At 59.6% G+C, this 16,972-nt stretch overlaps 1 protein-coding gene across 3 annotated transcripts in view; it reads right to left on the reverse strand.

Annotated features, from left to right (window-relative positions):
* Positions 1-5,717: 5,717 nt before the first annotated feature.
* LETM1 (leucine zipper and EF-hand containing transmembrane protein 1) overlaps positions 5,718-16,972 on the reverse strand; it is a 30,470-nt gene continuing 19,215 nt past the window's right edge. The window contains exons 7-14 of one of the 3 annotated variants that reach the window (XM_082642289.1): positions 14,823-14,942; positions 13,313-13,444; positions 12,855-12,998; positions 12,300-12,434; positions 9,172-9,306; positions 8,154-8,335; positions 6,995-7,133; positions 5,718-6,014 (exon numbers count right to left, since the gene is read on the reverse strand). In XM_082642289.1, coding sequence (XP_082498415.1) covers positions 5,853-6,014; positions 6,995-7,133; positions 8,154-8,335; positions 9,172-9,306; positions 12,300-12,434; positions 12,855-12,998; positions 13,313-13,444; positions 14,823-14,942 — 1,149 coding nt within the window. In that variant the 3' untranslated portion in view covers positions 5,718-5,852. Of the gene's footprint in view, positions 6,015-6,994; positions 7,134-8,153; positions 8,345-9,171; positions 9,307-12,299; positions 12,435-12,854; positions 12,999-13,312; positions 13,445-14,822; positions 14,943-16,972 lie in introns of all 3 variants that reach the window. The other 2 variants (XM_082642288.1, XM_082642287.1) reach the window with 2 other exon arrangements.

A 16,972-nucleotide genomic window follows, 5' to 3' on the forward strand; every position in this document is an offset into this window, starting at 1 on the left:
TACATGCTTTCTTGTTTCCTGGAGTCCCGGGCAGCTCCCGGGTGCTCACTGCCCACCTGGGACAAGTCCTGTCATATGTCCCCTGAGGAGGGAGGGGTCACTAGTTGTTGCTGGAGCAACAGCTGCAGGGGTGGGGGCCCCAGACTAGACTGGCTGCCTGGGTCTTGCGCTCTCCAAGGCTTTCCAGCCCAGATCTTTGGCTCAGAGACGACGTGTCCTGGGCAGAGCTAGGGTGAGGGTGATCCGGTGTGCCCAGCTGCACGGGGGCCTGACGCTGGCAGGGTGGAAGCTCAGGGTCACCAGTGGTCTTCACTGCCTTGGTCGGGGGTCTCCAAGGGCAGGGAATGCAGGTGATGTGTATGTGGGAGGGGGCGATGGGGGAAATGCTCTGGGCCCGCCCATCCCCCACCTGCCCCCAGCTCGTGGAGTTCAGGGGCCCTGAGGGTCATGTCCAGGTACCTGTTGCTGGTTCCAAGGCCTCCCTCTCCTCACCCTGCCCCCTGGTGTCTGCCTACCCTGTCAGCTGGGGAGGAGGACGTTTCTAGGTGGGTCCCCCCCATGGAGCCCCATGTAGACAAAGCCCTCACCTGGCGCCCTGATTCAACGGTCTGCACTCCTGGCCACACTCCTGCTCCTGGCTGGCTTCCCACCCCTTCCCAGGCCTGGCACCCACCTTGGGCCCCACCATTGCCCCCTGCACTCCGCTGCCGCCACTCCTTCAACTTTGGGCAGGTGCTGCATGCTGATGCTCGGCATCGTTGGGGTGCTGAGGACTCAGCCACAGCATCTGGGCCCGTCTACTGCACAGTTCACAGCCTGAGGGAGAGGGAGGACAGAGCAGGGCACCCACCCAGCAGTGGTGGGAGTAAATCTGGGAAGGCTTCGTGGAGGAGGCAACAGTGCCCAGGCCAAGTGGGGGACTAGGGTGGATTCAGGGACAGGTGGCTATGCAGACTCACGTCCTCCCTGGGACCCAGCGCTGCCCAGGGCTGGCTGTCCCTCCCCACCCAGCCCCTGCTTTGCCACCTGGTGCCCCTCCCTCTGTCCCTCGTGCCTCACGGTCTTGGACGGTGTGAAATTTTACTCTGGCTTCGAAGAAACTCGCTCCCCTTATTGCTGTGTCCAACTCACCTTCCAGCTGAGGGGGTTTCTGGGGCCTCTTTCTGGAGAGCAGGAGAGGTTGCTAGGAGCTTGGCTCTGGATAACGATGCCGCCCAATACCTGACCGGACTCGGGAAAGCACTCCCGGTCCCCAAGCCCCTCCAGCCTGCCAGAGACCCCGTGTTTGTGTCCAGCGCTCGGGAGACACGCGGCGATAGTGAAGGGGATGGCAAGGAGGCCAGCGAAGGCCAGAGCCTGGAGGGAGGCCAAGGCTGGGAGGCGGCGAGGCAGGCGCAGTGCGGGCGTGGTGCGGGGCCCTCTACCGCTGGCCGGGCCGAGCCCCAGCTCTGCCCCCGGCCTCTCTCCTGCCTGGACCCGGCGGGGCTCCGGGTGCGCGCTCTGCACACCGAGGGGACTGGCTGCGGGCGAGGCGCGGCTTTCCGGGACACCCGGTCGGAGACCCGGGGAGGGGCGCTGGCCTGAGAGGGACGGGCCCAGGGGGGCAGGCTGGGACGCCCGACAGGGGAGCTGCTCAGCCCCCCCCCACCCCGCCCCGGAACCTCCCCGCCCCACCCCTCCTCCACCCGGCCCCGCCCCTCCTCCACCCGGCCCCGCCCCTCCTCACCACTGCCCCGCCCCTCGCCCGCCCGGCCCCGCCCCTCACCTCGGCCCCGCCTCTACCCGCGGCCGGTATCTTCTCAGAGCCCCCCAGCCGGTGGGGTCCGGCCCAGGCCCGGGGGCGGGCTGCTGCGGGGCTTAGGGAGCAAGGCGCCAACACTCCGCCCGCCCTCAGAGGGTCCGGAGCCCCCATTCTCGGACCTCTAGGTCCGGCCTTGCCCTCTGCCTTCCCCTCGCGGCCTGGGGTGACTCACCTGGTGTGTGCGTCTGCACCTCCGTCCCGGCCCCCTGGCCTCCGGAATCTTGTTCCCACCCTCTAGTGTCGCCAGGCTGGACAGCGACCTCTCGTCCTCCTCTTCCCCAGGCGGGTGCCTGAATACACTCTGACGCAGCTATCTACCTCTCGGCCCCATGGTCTTCAGGGGGGCACATCACCACGTGTAAAAACACGTGCCACCACCCGGAACGGAACGTCCCCAGTCTCCCCCCCACCACAGTTGACACAGGTTTGAAAGGTTTTAAATCAGGACCCCATCTGGCTGTCCCTCCTCCCCCTGCGTGTGGCTTTTGGAGGGGGACGGCCACGGACATGCTGGTGGCTCCTGTGGGGGCATCAGACTCCCCGGCTGGGTGTCTGGGGCAGTGCCTGGGGCACACAGCCAGTGGCCCCGCACACCCAGCTCCCCGCCCCCGTGACCCCAGGGCAGCCATCCGGGTGGGTTCCAGCGTTTCTCCCGTCTGTCCACCAGCTGGAATTCTCCCTGAAGAGCTTCCTAGGATGGGCTCTATTTCCTCCTGAGAAAACAGGGTACTCCCCAATTCTTTCCTGTCACCTGTTCTCGCTGTTTAGGAATCTCCATCAGCAGGGAAAGACTTTCCTGAGGATCAGCGGGGTGTGTGGATTTTTGTTTATGATCGATTTTGTCTTTTTTTGCTACCATTCTGTCCTCGCTTTGGCCGGAAGTATCCCTTTAGGTTGGCTGTGGTGTCCCTGGACTATATATAGCCCCCTCGCCCGCCCCCGCCCCGGGTCAGCCTTGCCAGAGCCCTTGGTGACCCTCGACGTGACCTTCTGAACCACAGAAGTGAGAAGCCTCGAATCCTGGGGCACCGGCTTGTACCTGAAGACTCGCACGGCCCCGATCCCAGCCACCTTCTCCTGGGGCCCGGCCTGAGGGTCCAAGTACAGTGGACATACTCAGTCCTCAGCATGAGGGGACTGGGTGCCTGCCGGGGGTGAGATGAACCTGGACAGGAGCCACTGAGGCCCAGCAGCCCCCTGCCCGTGCCTGCACCCCCAGGAACGATCTCCCTTCCACACAGGTCACGACCCACGTGCGAGCCCGCAGACTGTGGCCAAGGCCAGGCTCAGGGAGAGATGGGGTGCAGGTGAGGACGTCCCTGGGCAGGGGGTCGGGGCTCAGCGAGGGTAGAAGGAACCCCCACGGGACCTGGGGCCGGTGCAGGGGTGAGGCCGCCTGAGACAGGCTGGACATCCCAGCTCACGGGGGGTGGTCCATGCTGGGAGGATGGGGAGGTAGGACGCTGTGCCTGTCCTGCTGCTTGGACCCTCTGTCTGGCGGCCCTCCCATCTGGGCCTCAGCTCTCTGCCCCAGGTAGGGCCCCCCGCCCCCAGAGCCCAGAGATGAGGGCTGGGGAGGCAGTGGGCGAGGAGGGGGCGCTGCGGGCTGGCCCCTGGTCCGCACACCCCATCGGCTGTGCTGTCCCTGATCCCAGGGTCCCTCAGTCTGTTAGAACAGAATTCCACCCCCTAGGGCTGGCCAGGGTCCCAGTCCTGCCCACCAGGGACCACCCCCCACCCTGGGGCCACTGAGGGTCGGGGAGAGGAGAACCTGGTCAGGCAGTGGCTGCCTTGCCGACCTGACAGACAGACCATCACAGGGCAGACAGGTCATCAAGACAGCGCTTTATTCAACCTTCTCCTTACATCAACTCGAGTGCCTAGTCACCAGCACAGTCGGAGGGGACGGGCAGGGCACGTGGTCACAGCACAAGGGGACACCAGAGGCCAGGGCCAGAGCGCTGGGAGGCCCTCTCGTCACACTCTCCTGCCGCGAGGCTGGGATCAGATGCTCAGACAGCTCTGCCATTTCCCGCCCCGACTGCCAGTGGGCCACACGGTTCACAAATCTTGTTTTGAGCTGTTACAGGAACACGAATTTGATATTTTAATAAAAACACTATTTCTAAAAAAGGTGTTTACACACAGCCCGAGGAGGCGGCCCTCAGGCAAAGCCGGCCCTGGGCCCCTGGCGGACACGGAGACAGAGCCGCCAGCGGCCCAGGGCCGGCTGTGAGGATGGCCGGCTGTGAGGATTACCGCCTGGAGGTTCTTCTTTGCAAATTACGAGGTGCCTTTCCTTTTTAAAGTCTGGATTTTGATATTCCAAAGCGACTCTGGAAGCCACGTGCCAATTTCCTGAATCCCTAATGAAAAAACGGGTGTTTAGGTGGAGCAAAGGAAGAATTCCCATTCCGCATCGACGGCGGCCCTGACGCCTCGCTCGTCACACAAGACTCTCGTTCCCAGAGCCGCGTTCCGTACACCTGCACCCGGCACCCGTCAGCAGCAATAAATAAAGTTCAGGACAGTAAAAACAAGCAACGTGAAGGGGGAAGCCTGCAGCAGACCGTGGCCCATGGTACAAACACCAGCGAAGGGTCCCGCTGCACAGACACGCACGATCCAGGAGGGCAGAGGGCGGGGTGGGTGTGCGACGGCAGCGACGGGGACGCCCTGGGTGCGCACGCAGGTTACCACGAAGTTCACAAGCAAGCACGCTTTCGCAGCGGAAAACCAGGCCACTAAAACACGTGTGAGATAACTCATAAATATCAATTAAGCATGGGGAACGTGCCTCTGGAATAACTGAACTAGGAACCCTTTAGAACCCACTGTCCCTTTATGAAGGTTTACATCTGAGAATATAGAATCTTATTTTGTCTAGTTTCTTCTTTAGCGGCTGGGTAAAAAGTTTCAAGTAACTTGGAAGCTATCATCTCATCGTCGTCCTCCCTCAGCTCATCTGGCCACTCTAGGCCCACGTCTTCTGATTCCTAGGTTTGTTTTCCCCCAAAGAACGTTCCTGCCATACCTAACCCAGCCTTCGCGGGAGCAGCCAGACAGAGCTGGGGCCGCAGGCCGCCCAGCATCCCCCCGCTCCCGCCATGGAGCACCGGCCTCCCCGAGCTGCCGGTTGTGGACCTGTCACCGGACACGCGGCGAAACCCACTCTGAACACCCACGGGGGCGGTGAGGCGCTAACACCCCAAATGAGGAAACTTTCTAAAAGCACAACAAATTACTGCACATGAGACGCTTCATTTTCCAGGGCTTCATTAGCACCTCTCCTGGCATAATTTACGTTGGATTTACTCAGGTGGGCAGACTGTCATGTGAGGAAATTCTGTACCAGTTAAGTGGTCAGGGTTAGGTGAGAATCAAAGAGAACTCAAGAAAGCTCGGATACACACATCAGAGCGAACTTGCAGGAGACCTGACGTCCCGTCAAAGAACGCAGCCCTCCAGAGGCCACGGAGACGACGGGTGTGTTCACTCACTCGCTACAGGTGTGAGCCTGGGAGCGCACACGAGTGGCTCCTATTCACACTGATCTGTGGGAATCCAAGCCCACGACTCACGAAGCGTCTTCTCCAGGCCGAGGCGGCTGTGTCTGCACGACTCCAATCCCACGCCTGGGGCTCCACGGGCACAGGGAGTCCACGCGGCCGGTCCTCTCTCCTCCCGCAGCAGACACCACCAGGGGACATGCGGGGAGGCCCGAGCCGCTTCAGGAGCCCAGGGGGGCTGTGGAGGGCCACGAGCCCCCACTGCCGGCAGGCCACACGCTTGCCTGCCCCAGCTGGGACCACAACAGCACTGGCCACCGCGTGAGTCCGGAGCAGACTCCCTGGAGGGTTCAGGGATTCCAGACTGACTGAATCTTCGTGGAATGATGAAAATTAAAAATCACTGATTATGAAGTTTCTGATTTATTCCAGACAAAATATTAGATGTCTCTAAGAATCACTTCAAAGTAATCACCGTCACGTTAGGACCGCTGCGGCAGACGCACGAAGGGCCACCAAGGCACCTAAGAGCCGGGCGGCCCCTAACTCTTCACTTCTGCGGCCTCCTTCTCGGCCTCCTTCTCGGCTTTCTCCTTGGCCTTCTCCCTCTCCTCCACCTTCTCCTCCTTCTCCAGCGTGGCCACAATCTCAGCCACCTGGCTGGTGGAGATGTGAATGTCTTCTTTGTCCACCAGCTCGATCACCTGCACACACGGGAAGGGACAAGGGCCTCAGAGGTGGCTCTGCCCCTTCACAGCATGAAATCTCCCCTCAGGACATGGAGGGCAGACAGCACACGGCCACCAGGCTGGGATGGCCTTTGGCACCTGTACGCCACGCTGTCCCGCTGGGGGCCCTGGGTCCTCCATCTGCCCCGGTCTTCTGAGGGCCAGACCCCCACCCACACGGAGCCAACAGGCTCCACAGCCCCAGACCAGGCTATGAGCCGCCAGGGAGCGGGGCTCAGAGAGCAGGAGGCCCACGGTCCACGGGCCCGGGCGAGGGCGCCAGCTGTGCCTCCCTCAAGTCCCAGGGCTGCAGGAAGGTGGGATGGACGACATAGAGAGGCTGCCGGGCCGGGCCCTGCTCGGGCAGAGCGCCGTGAGCACCAAGGAGGGGCCCCAGACGACGGGCCCCGCCCAGCCACTGCTGCTGCTAGGGTGATGGCGCTCGGCCCACGAACGGGAAAGGCCGTGCTCCCGACCAAAGTGACGTCCGCTGACGTTCTGGGTAGACGTTTGAGTGGAAAGTCCCCGACGGGCTGGAGAGACCCTGGAGCCATGAGAGCCGCTGGTGAAGGCGTGCTCTCCACAGGAACGCCAGAGCCCACAGCCGTCCTTGTGAAGGCGGAGCCCCGTGCAGGTCTCCTGGGCTGCCCAAGCTCCCGGCACCCTCTCAGGCCTCCGGCGGCCCCCAGGGGTCCCAAGGCCCAGCCCCGAGGACCACACGCGTCCCCTCCAGGCTGCCACGGCCCAGCCACCCCAAGACCGTGCTCCACAGACCCGGCCAGGGCTGGGCCCGGGGAGGCCAGGCATCCAGGCAAGAGCAGGTGGCCTGCTCCGGAAGGATGGCCTCACTGCCCTGACTCCACTCTGTGTTTGTGGTGAGGGCGAGACCAGCCCCAGGGGCCTCTCGGGTGGACGCACAGGTGGAAAAGGCTCCCAGCAAGACCCCCACGACCCACCTTGACAAGGTCGTCGATGTTGACCTTGCCATCCTTATTTTCGTCCAGTGCTGAGGCCAAGCTGATGAGCTTGTTTTCGGGAATGTGCTTGATTTGCTTCATGGCACTGATGAGCTCAGCAACGCTGATGACGGTCTCCCTGGGGGACACAGCCCGCGTGCGGCACAGCTGGCACCCCCTACAGCCTCGCTGGGGCCCCGTGGGTCAGACCTGCCCCAGACAGCCCCTCCCTCCAGAGCTCCCTCGCCCCGTCCTCTGGGAACACCCAGCCAACTTGGACACAGAAACAGAAACCACCGCCCCGTCCAGGGTCTCCTGTGCGTACGCAGCCGCCCAGCAAGCCCAGCCTCTCCAGTGGGTCCCGCAGGCCTGCCTGCGCCCTGGTCAGGGTGGGAGGAGCTGAGTATGGTCACACTGCCCTCCGACCAGTGAGGGCAGGTGGGCCCACACAGCACAGCAGGTCGATCCAAGAGGGGACACTGGCCTTGCCCAGGGGTAAGGGCCGCTGACCTGAGAACAGCAGGGGCCCTGCAGCCAGCCTGCCTGCCTGCCCCCTGGAGATGTGGGCACTCGTGGTGTGGTGCCTGACCCACGGGAGCGCCGAGCATCCGGCAGCCACTCACACGACGCTGGCCCCCGCTGGCCGCTGTCCCAGGCATGTGGGATACACCAGTGCAGAGCCGGCCCCCGTGCAGGGGGTCATTATTGAGTTGCCTGTGTGTAGGAGTTCAGGAAGAGGGAGGAGGCTGGAGGGAGGGGAGAAGGGACAGGGAGAGGCTGGCGGTTCCCAAGGGAGCTGTGATCCGAAGGACACTCTGAAAGGACCGGTGACAACAGCCTGGAGAGAGCTGGGGCGGGGGGGCAGTGGACACAGGGAGAGCAGGCAGCTGCAGCCAAGGTCCTCCAGACGTGGGCTGACAGCGCTGCACCGTGTGTGCGTGCGCTTATGTGTGTGAGCATGTGCGCGTGCAGGGAAGACCCAACTTGGGGCCACTTCAGTGACAGTGTCTTGGAGAACTGGATACACCTGGGTTCTGGTTGCAGCCGCTAGGTCAGAGGGGCGGGGCAGTTGGTCACCAAAGCTGAGAAACGCGCTCTGGTCAGAAAGGCCCTGGGCCTCCCGGGCTCCAGGCCCCTGGCAGCCGCGTTGCACACTCACCCTGCAGGCGAGCCCTCGGCGGCCAGGCCCAGCTTGCCAGCCTTCTGATCGGCCTCCAGCTGCGTGAGCAGGTTGTCGATCTGCCCGATCATCTGCTGTACCCGCTTCGTCAGCCTCTTGCTGGCTTTAGACTCTTCCACGTAGATTTCTTTGCCAGTCTTTGAAAGTTCCTTCTTGATCTCCTGCAAGTCCTAATAAAATTATTTGCTTGTAAAAAGACTGCCTTAAAACTAAAAAAGAAACCTTAAGTTCACCTTGCAGAAGTAACTGGATTAACCCAGACTCCATCATCAAGGTGGAAAGGTCTAGGCTGTGGGCGGAGCAGTCCCATTAACCCGAGCCACAAAGCAGCAGGCTTACTGCTGTCTATCATGCAAATTGGTTCTTGTCTTTGCAAACTCAAGCACTGCTTTTGTAGCCAAGGAAATGAACTCTGTCCTGAACCCCAACTTTCTTCCTGACAGTGAAAGAATCCAGGGATGGTGAGTGCCTTCTTTAATTCCAACTTGTGGTTTTCCCTATGAGCAAGTGTTACAGGGAAGAACGGGAGGTGAGGTGGGGACTAGAGAACCCACACAAGAGGGCTGCCACGACAAAGTTCAGAAAATAACAGATTATTTTTACCAATCTTAAAATAAATAAATAAATAAATAACTAGTATGTAAGAAAGAAGTCTCTTTTGGGGAATCATGAACAAAAATAAGATTTTATATACCAAGTGACCAGACTGTTCATCTGATACCTTCATGTGTTTAGAAACTAAAAAGATATGTGCGTGTCATCGACAAGGGCGAATGGCCAGCATTCCAGGGGAAAGTGACAGAGTGGGATGACTAGAAAAGCTACTGAATAAGATTTACTTAAATTCAGTTTTCTCTCCAAAGACCATTTGGCCAGCTTATCCCTTATCTGATGGAGGCATCACTGGATACTCCGGGCCGATGCAGCCTGGGTTTACTCTGCCTGTAGCCTCAGCCCTGTCCCCGCCGCCCCACCGTCCCTGCCGTCCTCGCCGCACCTCGCTGTAGTCCTGCACGTCCTCCTTCAGCAGCTCCAGCTCCTCCTTCTCTTTCGTCAGGGATTTCTTCTGCCCCTTCAGTTTCGAGCAGGCGTCACTGAGTATGTCAATTTCCTCCTGAGTTATTTCCTCTTCCTGGAAAGAAAATAAACAAGCAAACCGAAACCCTACATGAAGGGGAATAGCTGGCTTTCCCCTGAAGGCTTGGCCACTTTTCTATCCGTGTCCCATGTCCTCACTGCGCTTGCCAGTCTCGGGCTCTGGGAGAGGCGACAGGCACGTGCAGTCACGGTCTTCGCTCTCCGAGGGGCCTCCTGCACCTGAGTGCACCTGTACAAATGTGTCCGGCAGACGTGCATACCCAGGGAGCCACCACCACCCGACAGAGAAGTATCGTCACCCTGAAGGTTTCCTCGTGCCCACGTCCCCACCCCCACTGGCCTGCCTTCTGCCATGACAGCCTCGTTTGCTGGAATTCTGAAAAACGGTGTCACATGGCTCGAGCTCCATCAACCTGAGATTCACCCACATGACGGTGTGTTCCTTCTGACCGCCGTGTACGATTCCATCTGCAGATACACCAAACCTGCTTCTCTCCGTCGTCGTGGCTATTCCAGGTCCTCTGAATTTCCATATATGTTTTAGAGTAAGTTTGTCAATGTCAACAACAAAGCCTGCTGGGATTTTGATGGTGTTGAATCCACAGATCAGCTGGGGAGAATTAACATCCTACCAACACCGAGTCTTCACATCCACGAGTGCAGTGAAGCTCTCCATTTATTTACTGCTTTAATCTACCTCAGCAACATTTTACAGCATCCTGTACAGGTCTTCATATCTACTTTCAAATTTATCCCTAAGTAGTTCACTTTCTGAATACTATTGTGTGATATGCTTCTTAGAATTTCAACTTGATTGTTCATTACTAGTACAAAGAAGTACAATGACCTTTTAGGTGCTCACGTCATCTGTGAATAAAGAGTTTAGCTTCTGTGTGATTTTACTTGTTTTTTTCTAACCATCCTGGCCAGACCTGCAGTCCGATGCTGAACTGGTGGTGACAGCAGACGCCTGTGCCACCGTTAGGGACCCTGTGACCACAGGTGCCACTCTGGCTGCTTTAAGTGGGGTTGAGAAGGTTCACTCCCACTGGTTTGCTAAGAGACCTTTTTAACTGAGAAGAGATGCTGGATTCTGCCAAACACTTTTTGTGCATCTACTGAAATGATCATACATGGTTCTTCTCTTGAGGCTATTAATGTGCTCATTACACTGACTAATTTTTTTGTATTCCTTGGACAAACCCCACGAGGTCACAGCGTATTATCCTTTCTACAGAACAGCTGCATTTCACTTATTAGAAACTTGTTGAGAATTTCACACTTGTGTTCAGGACAGATACTGGTCTGTAGCTGTCTCGTATCCATCTGGTTTTGGCATCAGGGGATGCTCATCTCAGAATATCCTCTTCTCAACTTTCTGCCAAGGGTTTGTGTAGCGCAGGAAGGGTTTATTCTTTACATGTTTGGACTCACCAGCAACTTCCCCCCTGAAGCCATGTGGGTCTGGGGCTTTCCCTGTGGAGAGGTTCTTCAGCTACCAACTCAATTTCCTAGAGCTATTCAGGTCTCTGTCCGAGTAAATGGTCAATACCGATAAGACCCAGGCTTGCGCTGCAAATAGGAAACGGCGGTGCCCCGACTTTCTGTGGCATCTTTCCAACAAACCAAGGTTCTTCAGTGTAAGTTTTTAAAGGTTTGTGCTCCTTGCTAAGAAATCCTTGGCGATCCTTAGCTCATAAGCTCTCCGGAGAGTTTAAATGTCCTTTCACATCTAAGTCTTGAATCCACTGGAAATGGGACGCATCTGTTTCCATGGAGACAGCCAACCATCCTGGCCCTACTGCTGACAAGTGATCCCTTCTCCCAGACCACGCTCCATGGGCCCGACCAGGCCCCGCCTCTGTTCAGCTTCCCGGCCTCAGCCCCAAACTGCCTTCAAAATGACCCTGGTACCTCGGTTCCTGACCCTTCCCAGGATCACCCTTCAAGCCTAGGTCAGCCCAGGCTCCCGGGACCCTCCTCCTCCCAGCCTCCTATCAGTGACAAGAGTGTGTGGATCTTCATCTGTCTCCTGGGCCATCACCGGGTGAACAGAGGCTCACCGGGCTTATCCCAGGCTACGCCAGCCCCTGTCCACCACACCACACCAGCCCTGCAGCCCACAGCTCCCTTCACCAAGACCCCCGGTGTTGATGCTTTATGCTTCTCTTCTCATACGAAGAGCCTGGCTCCTCCCCGAAACCTGGCCACCCCACCCTGGCCCTGCACCCTCTTCAGGGTCCCCTCCTACGCACAAGACTGGAGGAGGCTCCTCCCTGAGGCCCTGCAGTAGGGCCCTTCCCTCCACCTCCAATGACCCCGCGGGGCCCATCAGGGGTCAGTCCCCATCCACCCGGCCCTCAGGACACGTGACGAGGCCCACCCCTCCACCCAGGTATCAATCAACACACTCGACATCACACGCACCCCCCACCACGGCCTCGTCCCCCCTCCGACCTCTGAATGCGGTGGTCCCCCACCCACCCCACCCCAGGACCTAGCTGGGAATCCCCAGACATAAAGCTGCCGTCCTGGTTTCTGTCTCCTACTCCAGCTGCCTGACGCTGCCGCCGCCCGTCTAGTAAACACCTCCTCCCCTCAACACGCCTTCAGAAGCTGCTCTGCCTATCATGCTGTGTGTGTCAGGGGCCACCTGGCGGTTCCCCCGGCAGAAGGCATCTCATGAGGAACATGGGCTACAACCACAACGGGGAGGCTGCCAGAAGCGAGCACCCCCAGCGCGCACAGCACGTCGGGGCCCCTGCGCCGGGCAGCTGGGAAGGGGACAGCAAGGGGGGCTCCCCCGCTGAGCACCCTGCCACACAGAGCACAGGGGCCGGAGCCAGGGCAGGGCCGCCTCACCCTCCCCGGCCTCGCTCTCCTCACCCCTCAACCATCCACCATCACCCTGAAAAGTCAGGCTAACGCCTCCCGGCCCCGCTTCCTCGGGAGCCCCCACCCTGCAGGCGGGCTCGCTGGCCCTGCGGCGTGGCTCCAACACCGCTCCCTCCAGGCGGGCGCCGTTACCTTCAAGCCCTCCAGGACGGGCGCGCTGTCCGTCAGGGCCTCGGACGGCAGGGTCACATCAGGCTCTTCCGGCTGCGGCTCGACCACCAGCCTCCCAGGGGCACCTTCTGCCACCACTTCAGGCTCCACTTCCTTCTGAAACGCAAGGCCGCTGCCAGCTCAGCACCACCCGTCAGACCGTGGCCTTCCCAGGCATCCACACCAGCAGACGTGCCGCTGGCCAGAGGGCCGCCAAGCGAGGGGCAAGGTGTACAGAGCCCAGCCGGCTGGCAGCGGGGTCTGCCTCTGCCAGGTTCCGCCGCAGGACCCTCCACGCGGGCCCAGCGCGTGATGAGCGCAGTCACGCAGCTCCTGCATCCATGCCCCAGTGTCTACGGGCCGCCGGAGGCCTCGGTGAGGTCGCCACAGCCTTGAACCTCAGCTTCAGGGCCCCAGGGCCGGGCTGGCCGCTTGCACTCACTGGCGCCCGAGCTGCAAGAGTGCGTCTGCCTCACCGTGCCCCCACCCCACCCCATGCACGGGCCCAGCCCGTCTCCCGCCCCGCTGCCCGCTCACCGCTGCCTGGGACCGCCTCTGCAGCTCTTTCTCGCGATGCTCCTGCCGGATGGCCGCCTCCTCCTGCAGCGTGGCCTCCAGCTTCGCCTTGTTGTCCACCTGCTCGCCCTCCACCTCGGCCACCTTCACCTGGGCCTCCTTCGCCTTCAGGGAGGGGACACCCGTGAGCGCGCTTGGAAGCAGGGCAGGCGTGCCCCTGCCAGAGCAGCCCACGCGGCGCCCGGCCCGGGTCTCGGGGCGTCGTGGCTATCAGGGTTTGCTCTCCGAGGAGCAGGAACCCTGGCTGCTGGGAAACGCCCTGAGGACCCCAAGGGCCAACTTCTGCACGCACCGCAGGGCCCTCAGCGTGCAGAGGACAGACAAGAAAGGAGGGGGCGAGCGGCGGGTCCGGGGGCTCCCCCAGAAGGGAGAGGGCCCCCGGCAGAGTGAGCAGCAGAAGGGGGCCTTGCAACACGCACCACAATCTCCGGAAGGGTCTGCAGGGTGGACTTGAGCTGGTCGGCGGGTGAGAGGGTGTCAGGAAGGTACATGGCCCGAGACAGGACGAGCAGAGACGTCGGGATCTCCTGGTGCAGGTGCAGCTCCAGCCACTGGAGTGGGAGGTGGAGACCCAAACTCACCTGCCGGCCTCGTCCCACCCATGTCTCCCGTGACCTGGGCAAGGGCTTCTGGCCCTGAACTTTCCTCTCTGTTCTGGTTTGCGTAGGGGAGGGGAGGAGGAGGAGACCGGTGGCAACAGCCACGGCGGCACCTGAGTGGGCGGACCCCTACGTCCCTGAAGCGAGTTCTCCCGAGAGAGACACCGCAAGCTCCGAAAGGCCTGTTTACTGCTGTGCTAATGCCCACTGCCCACCTCAGTCAATTGAGCAGGAGACACCCCCGCAGCAAGGCCGCAGGGCTCATAAAACACTGAGCGAGACGGCCAGGTCCTGTTCCCAAAGTTCTTCACTTAACAATGGCACAGAAACTCCAAAGGTGGCACTGGTGAATTCATTTGGTGTTTGAGGTTTGCACAGCTACCATGAGCTGGGCACTGTTTGAGGCTATTTTAGTGACACAGACAATGTTCAAACTGACAAAAGAGACCCCAACAATGCTTGGACACAAAGTAGACACAGGACAAAAGATGGGGCGAGAAACTCTCAGAACAGGGAGAAAATACCGAGCACAGGTTAAACGACGAGAGAAGGAAGACACCTGAGCCCTTGGAAACCGAAACACCCCGATTCCTGACACCCCTCGGGCACAGGGCCCCATACTCGAGTGCCCCAGGTGTGCTCCAGCCCAGGCGGACCCAGGGCACCCCACACAGAGGAGGGTCTGCGAGGGGACCCTGTCAGAGACAAGGTCAGTGAAGACAAGAGACAAGAACATACTGCCCACTAAGCACCGTCTGTGTCAGCAGGGGGGCAGCGGGTGTCAACAGATCTTTGTCTACACTGGGAAGACAACCCGAGGCGGGTGCCCAGCTGGCGCCCTGCTCCTTCTCATATGAAGGCTGAGTTGCTGTGAATGTTGCCTACCCATCGTCGCATCCACTCAGACCCATGCCGGCGAGGCAGGCCTGTGGCCCTGCAGAGCCGGCCCCTGGCTTCTGCCCGAGGGCCCCTCTGAGCGGCCGGAGAAGGCAGGGTCACTCAGACCCAGGCTGCCAAGAGCAGGGGCTTCGGAGGTCGGCCTGGCCTGGGTCCTACTTCCCCAAACACCCCTTGCCTCAGTTGAGAGTCGTACTGGAATTTCAAAGGAAGCTGACCTCGTCCTCGTGTGTCCACAGAAGACCAGGCGGAGGGAACAGTAAGCACACCAAAAGCAACCAAGAGCCGGTAAGGGAGATTGGAGCGGCACCCAGGAGTGGCGGGCAGCCACCGTGTGCGGAGTGCACACAGGCCCAGGCCCAGGTGGGAGCTGAGCCGGCGCTGCCTCCCACCCCCTGCTGGGATGGAAGGGCCCCCACCACACCGCACGCACCTGCTTCAGCTGGTCCCGCAGACGGTCTTCCGTGACGCCCAGGGCCCGCATGCCTCGCGCTCGACACGCCGCCTGTAGCTCCTTGACGTTGAGGCTGTCCACCCCCTCCTCAGCGATCAGCTGTCAAAGGAAGCCAGCCAATTACCTCCTGAAGGGTCACTATGGGTCTGTGCTGTCTGCATTTGCATGCTTGGGAACTAAGTGTCTGATTAGAAACCACCTTCCTGGGCTTCCCTGGTGGTGCAGTGGTTGAGAGCCCACCTGCCAATGGAGGGGACATGGCTTTGAGCCCTGGTCTGGGAAGATCCCACATGCCGCGGAGCACCTGGGCCCGTGTGCCACAGCTGCTGGGCCTGCGCTCTGGAGCCCGCGAGCGACAACGGCTGAGCCCGCGCGCTACAGCTGCTGAGGCCTGCGTGCCTAGAGCCCATGTTCTGCAACCCCCCGCTCGCTGCAAATAGAGAGGGTCCGCGTGCAGCAATGAAGACCCAATGCAGCCAAAAATACATAAATAAAATAAATACATTTATATAAAAAAGAAAGAAACCACCTTCCTACTATGCTTTGCCAAACACAAGATAAACCCCCACTACCAAGGCCCCGATTCCAGGTTTGCAGTGATCAGACCGTCTGACAAGAGGGTGGGACCCATGGGACCCACCAGTGGGACCCACCCCTAGATGCGAAGATACCCACTCAGGGCCCGCTCTCTGCCCAGGGAGCAGCCCTGCTGCCTGAACTCCACGCTTCTCCCGTCCTGCACTGTGCAGGGACGAGGGGAGAGGAGGAACAAAGGGCAACAGTGCCACCTGCTCCCCCCATTTAAACCCCCCAGTGACCCTGCGAGGAGGACACGACCGCTACCTGCGTCCACTCTGGGACAACCGTAGATGGACGTGCAGCCGCACGGCTCCTCCCTGTGGCTAACACCTTGCAATGTGCAGTATCAAACCACCGCCGGGATGCGATGCTGAGCCAGTCCAGGCAGAAGACACCTCTGTCCCCACGAGGACCTCACGACGCCCTTTCACAGACACTCCCACCCCCTCGTGACCCCTGGGAACCAACCACCAATCTGCTCTTCATCCCTGTGATTCTGTCACTTGAAGAGCGTTACAGGGATGGGACTGCACAGCGCGTAGCCTTTTGGGACTCCTTGAGGATCCACGCAGTGTGTGTAGTAATGACCCACTTCTTTTCCTTAGTGAGTACACTGCATGGTACAAACGTCCTGGTTTTACCGTTCGCCCCGTGAAGGACATCTGGGTTGTTTGTTTCCTTTCCCCATCTTCCCGTGGGGCACGTGGATCCCATCTGCACTTCTCTCCTGCGCTTCTGAGCACATCTCTGCGTCCATCTTCAGGGGCTGCTCTGGTATCACATGACACACCTACCTCATCATGGAGGGAATGTGGTGGCCTCCCCCCTTCATCCTCCCCCACTTGTCGAGCTCGTCCTAATGTCACCTACTGACACAGAGCCACATCACACAGTGCCCCATTTTTGCCTCCACCATCTCACTTTACTTAGAAGACACACGAGCAGAAGCAAAGCCTTGTGCTTGTCGTGTTCTTTCTTCCTAACACCCCAAGGTTCCTCTAGGGCAGCTCTGCTGGTGACAAATTGTCGTAGTTTTCCTTCGTCTGAGAATGTCTTGAGTTCTCCCTCGTTTTTATCTTTAATTTTTATTTTTGCTGAATCTAGGATTGAATTGACAGAGTTCTTTCTTTTCAGCACACGAAAAATACTTTCCAGTTCCTTCTGGCCTCCATGGTTTCTGATGAGAAAGGCACTGTCATTTGAATTGTTTTTCCTGCAGGTAAGATGCCATTCTCTCTCATTGCTTTCAAAATTATTTCTTTTTTAAAAAATAAATTTATTTATTTTTATCTTTGGCTGCGTTGGGCCTTCATTGCTGTACACGGGCTTTCTCTAGTTGCTGCGAGCGGGGGCTGCTCTTCGTTGCGGTGTGTGGGCTTCTCACTGCAGTGGCTTCTTTTGTTATGGAACATGGGCTCTAGGCGCGAGGGCTTCAGTAGTTGTGGTGCACGGGCTTAGCTGCTCTGCGCCATGTGGGATCCTCCCGGACCAGGGACCGAACCTGTGTCCCCTGCACTGGCAGGCAGATTCTTAACCACTGCGCCACCAGG

Source organism: Mesoplodon mirus (assembly GCF_964341445.2).
Source record: "Mesoplodon mirus genome assembly, chromosome: 2".
In the NCBI taxonomy this organism is placed as follows: domain Eukaryota; kingdom Metazoa; phylum Chordata; class Mammalia; order Artiodactyla; family Ziphiidae; genus Mesoplodon; species Mesoplodon mirus.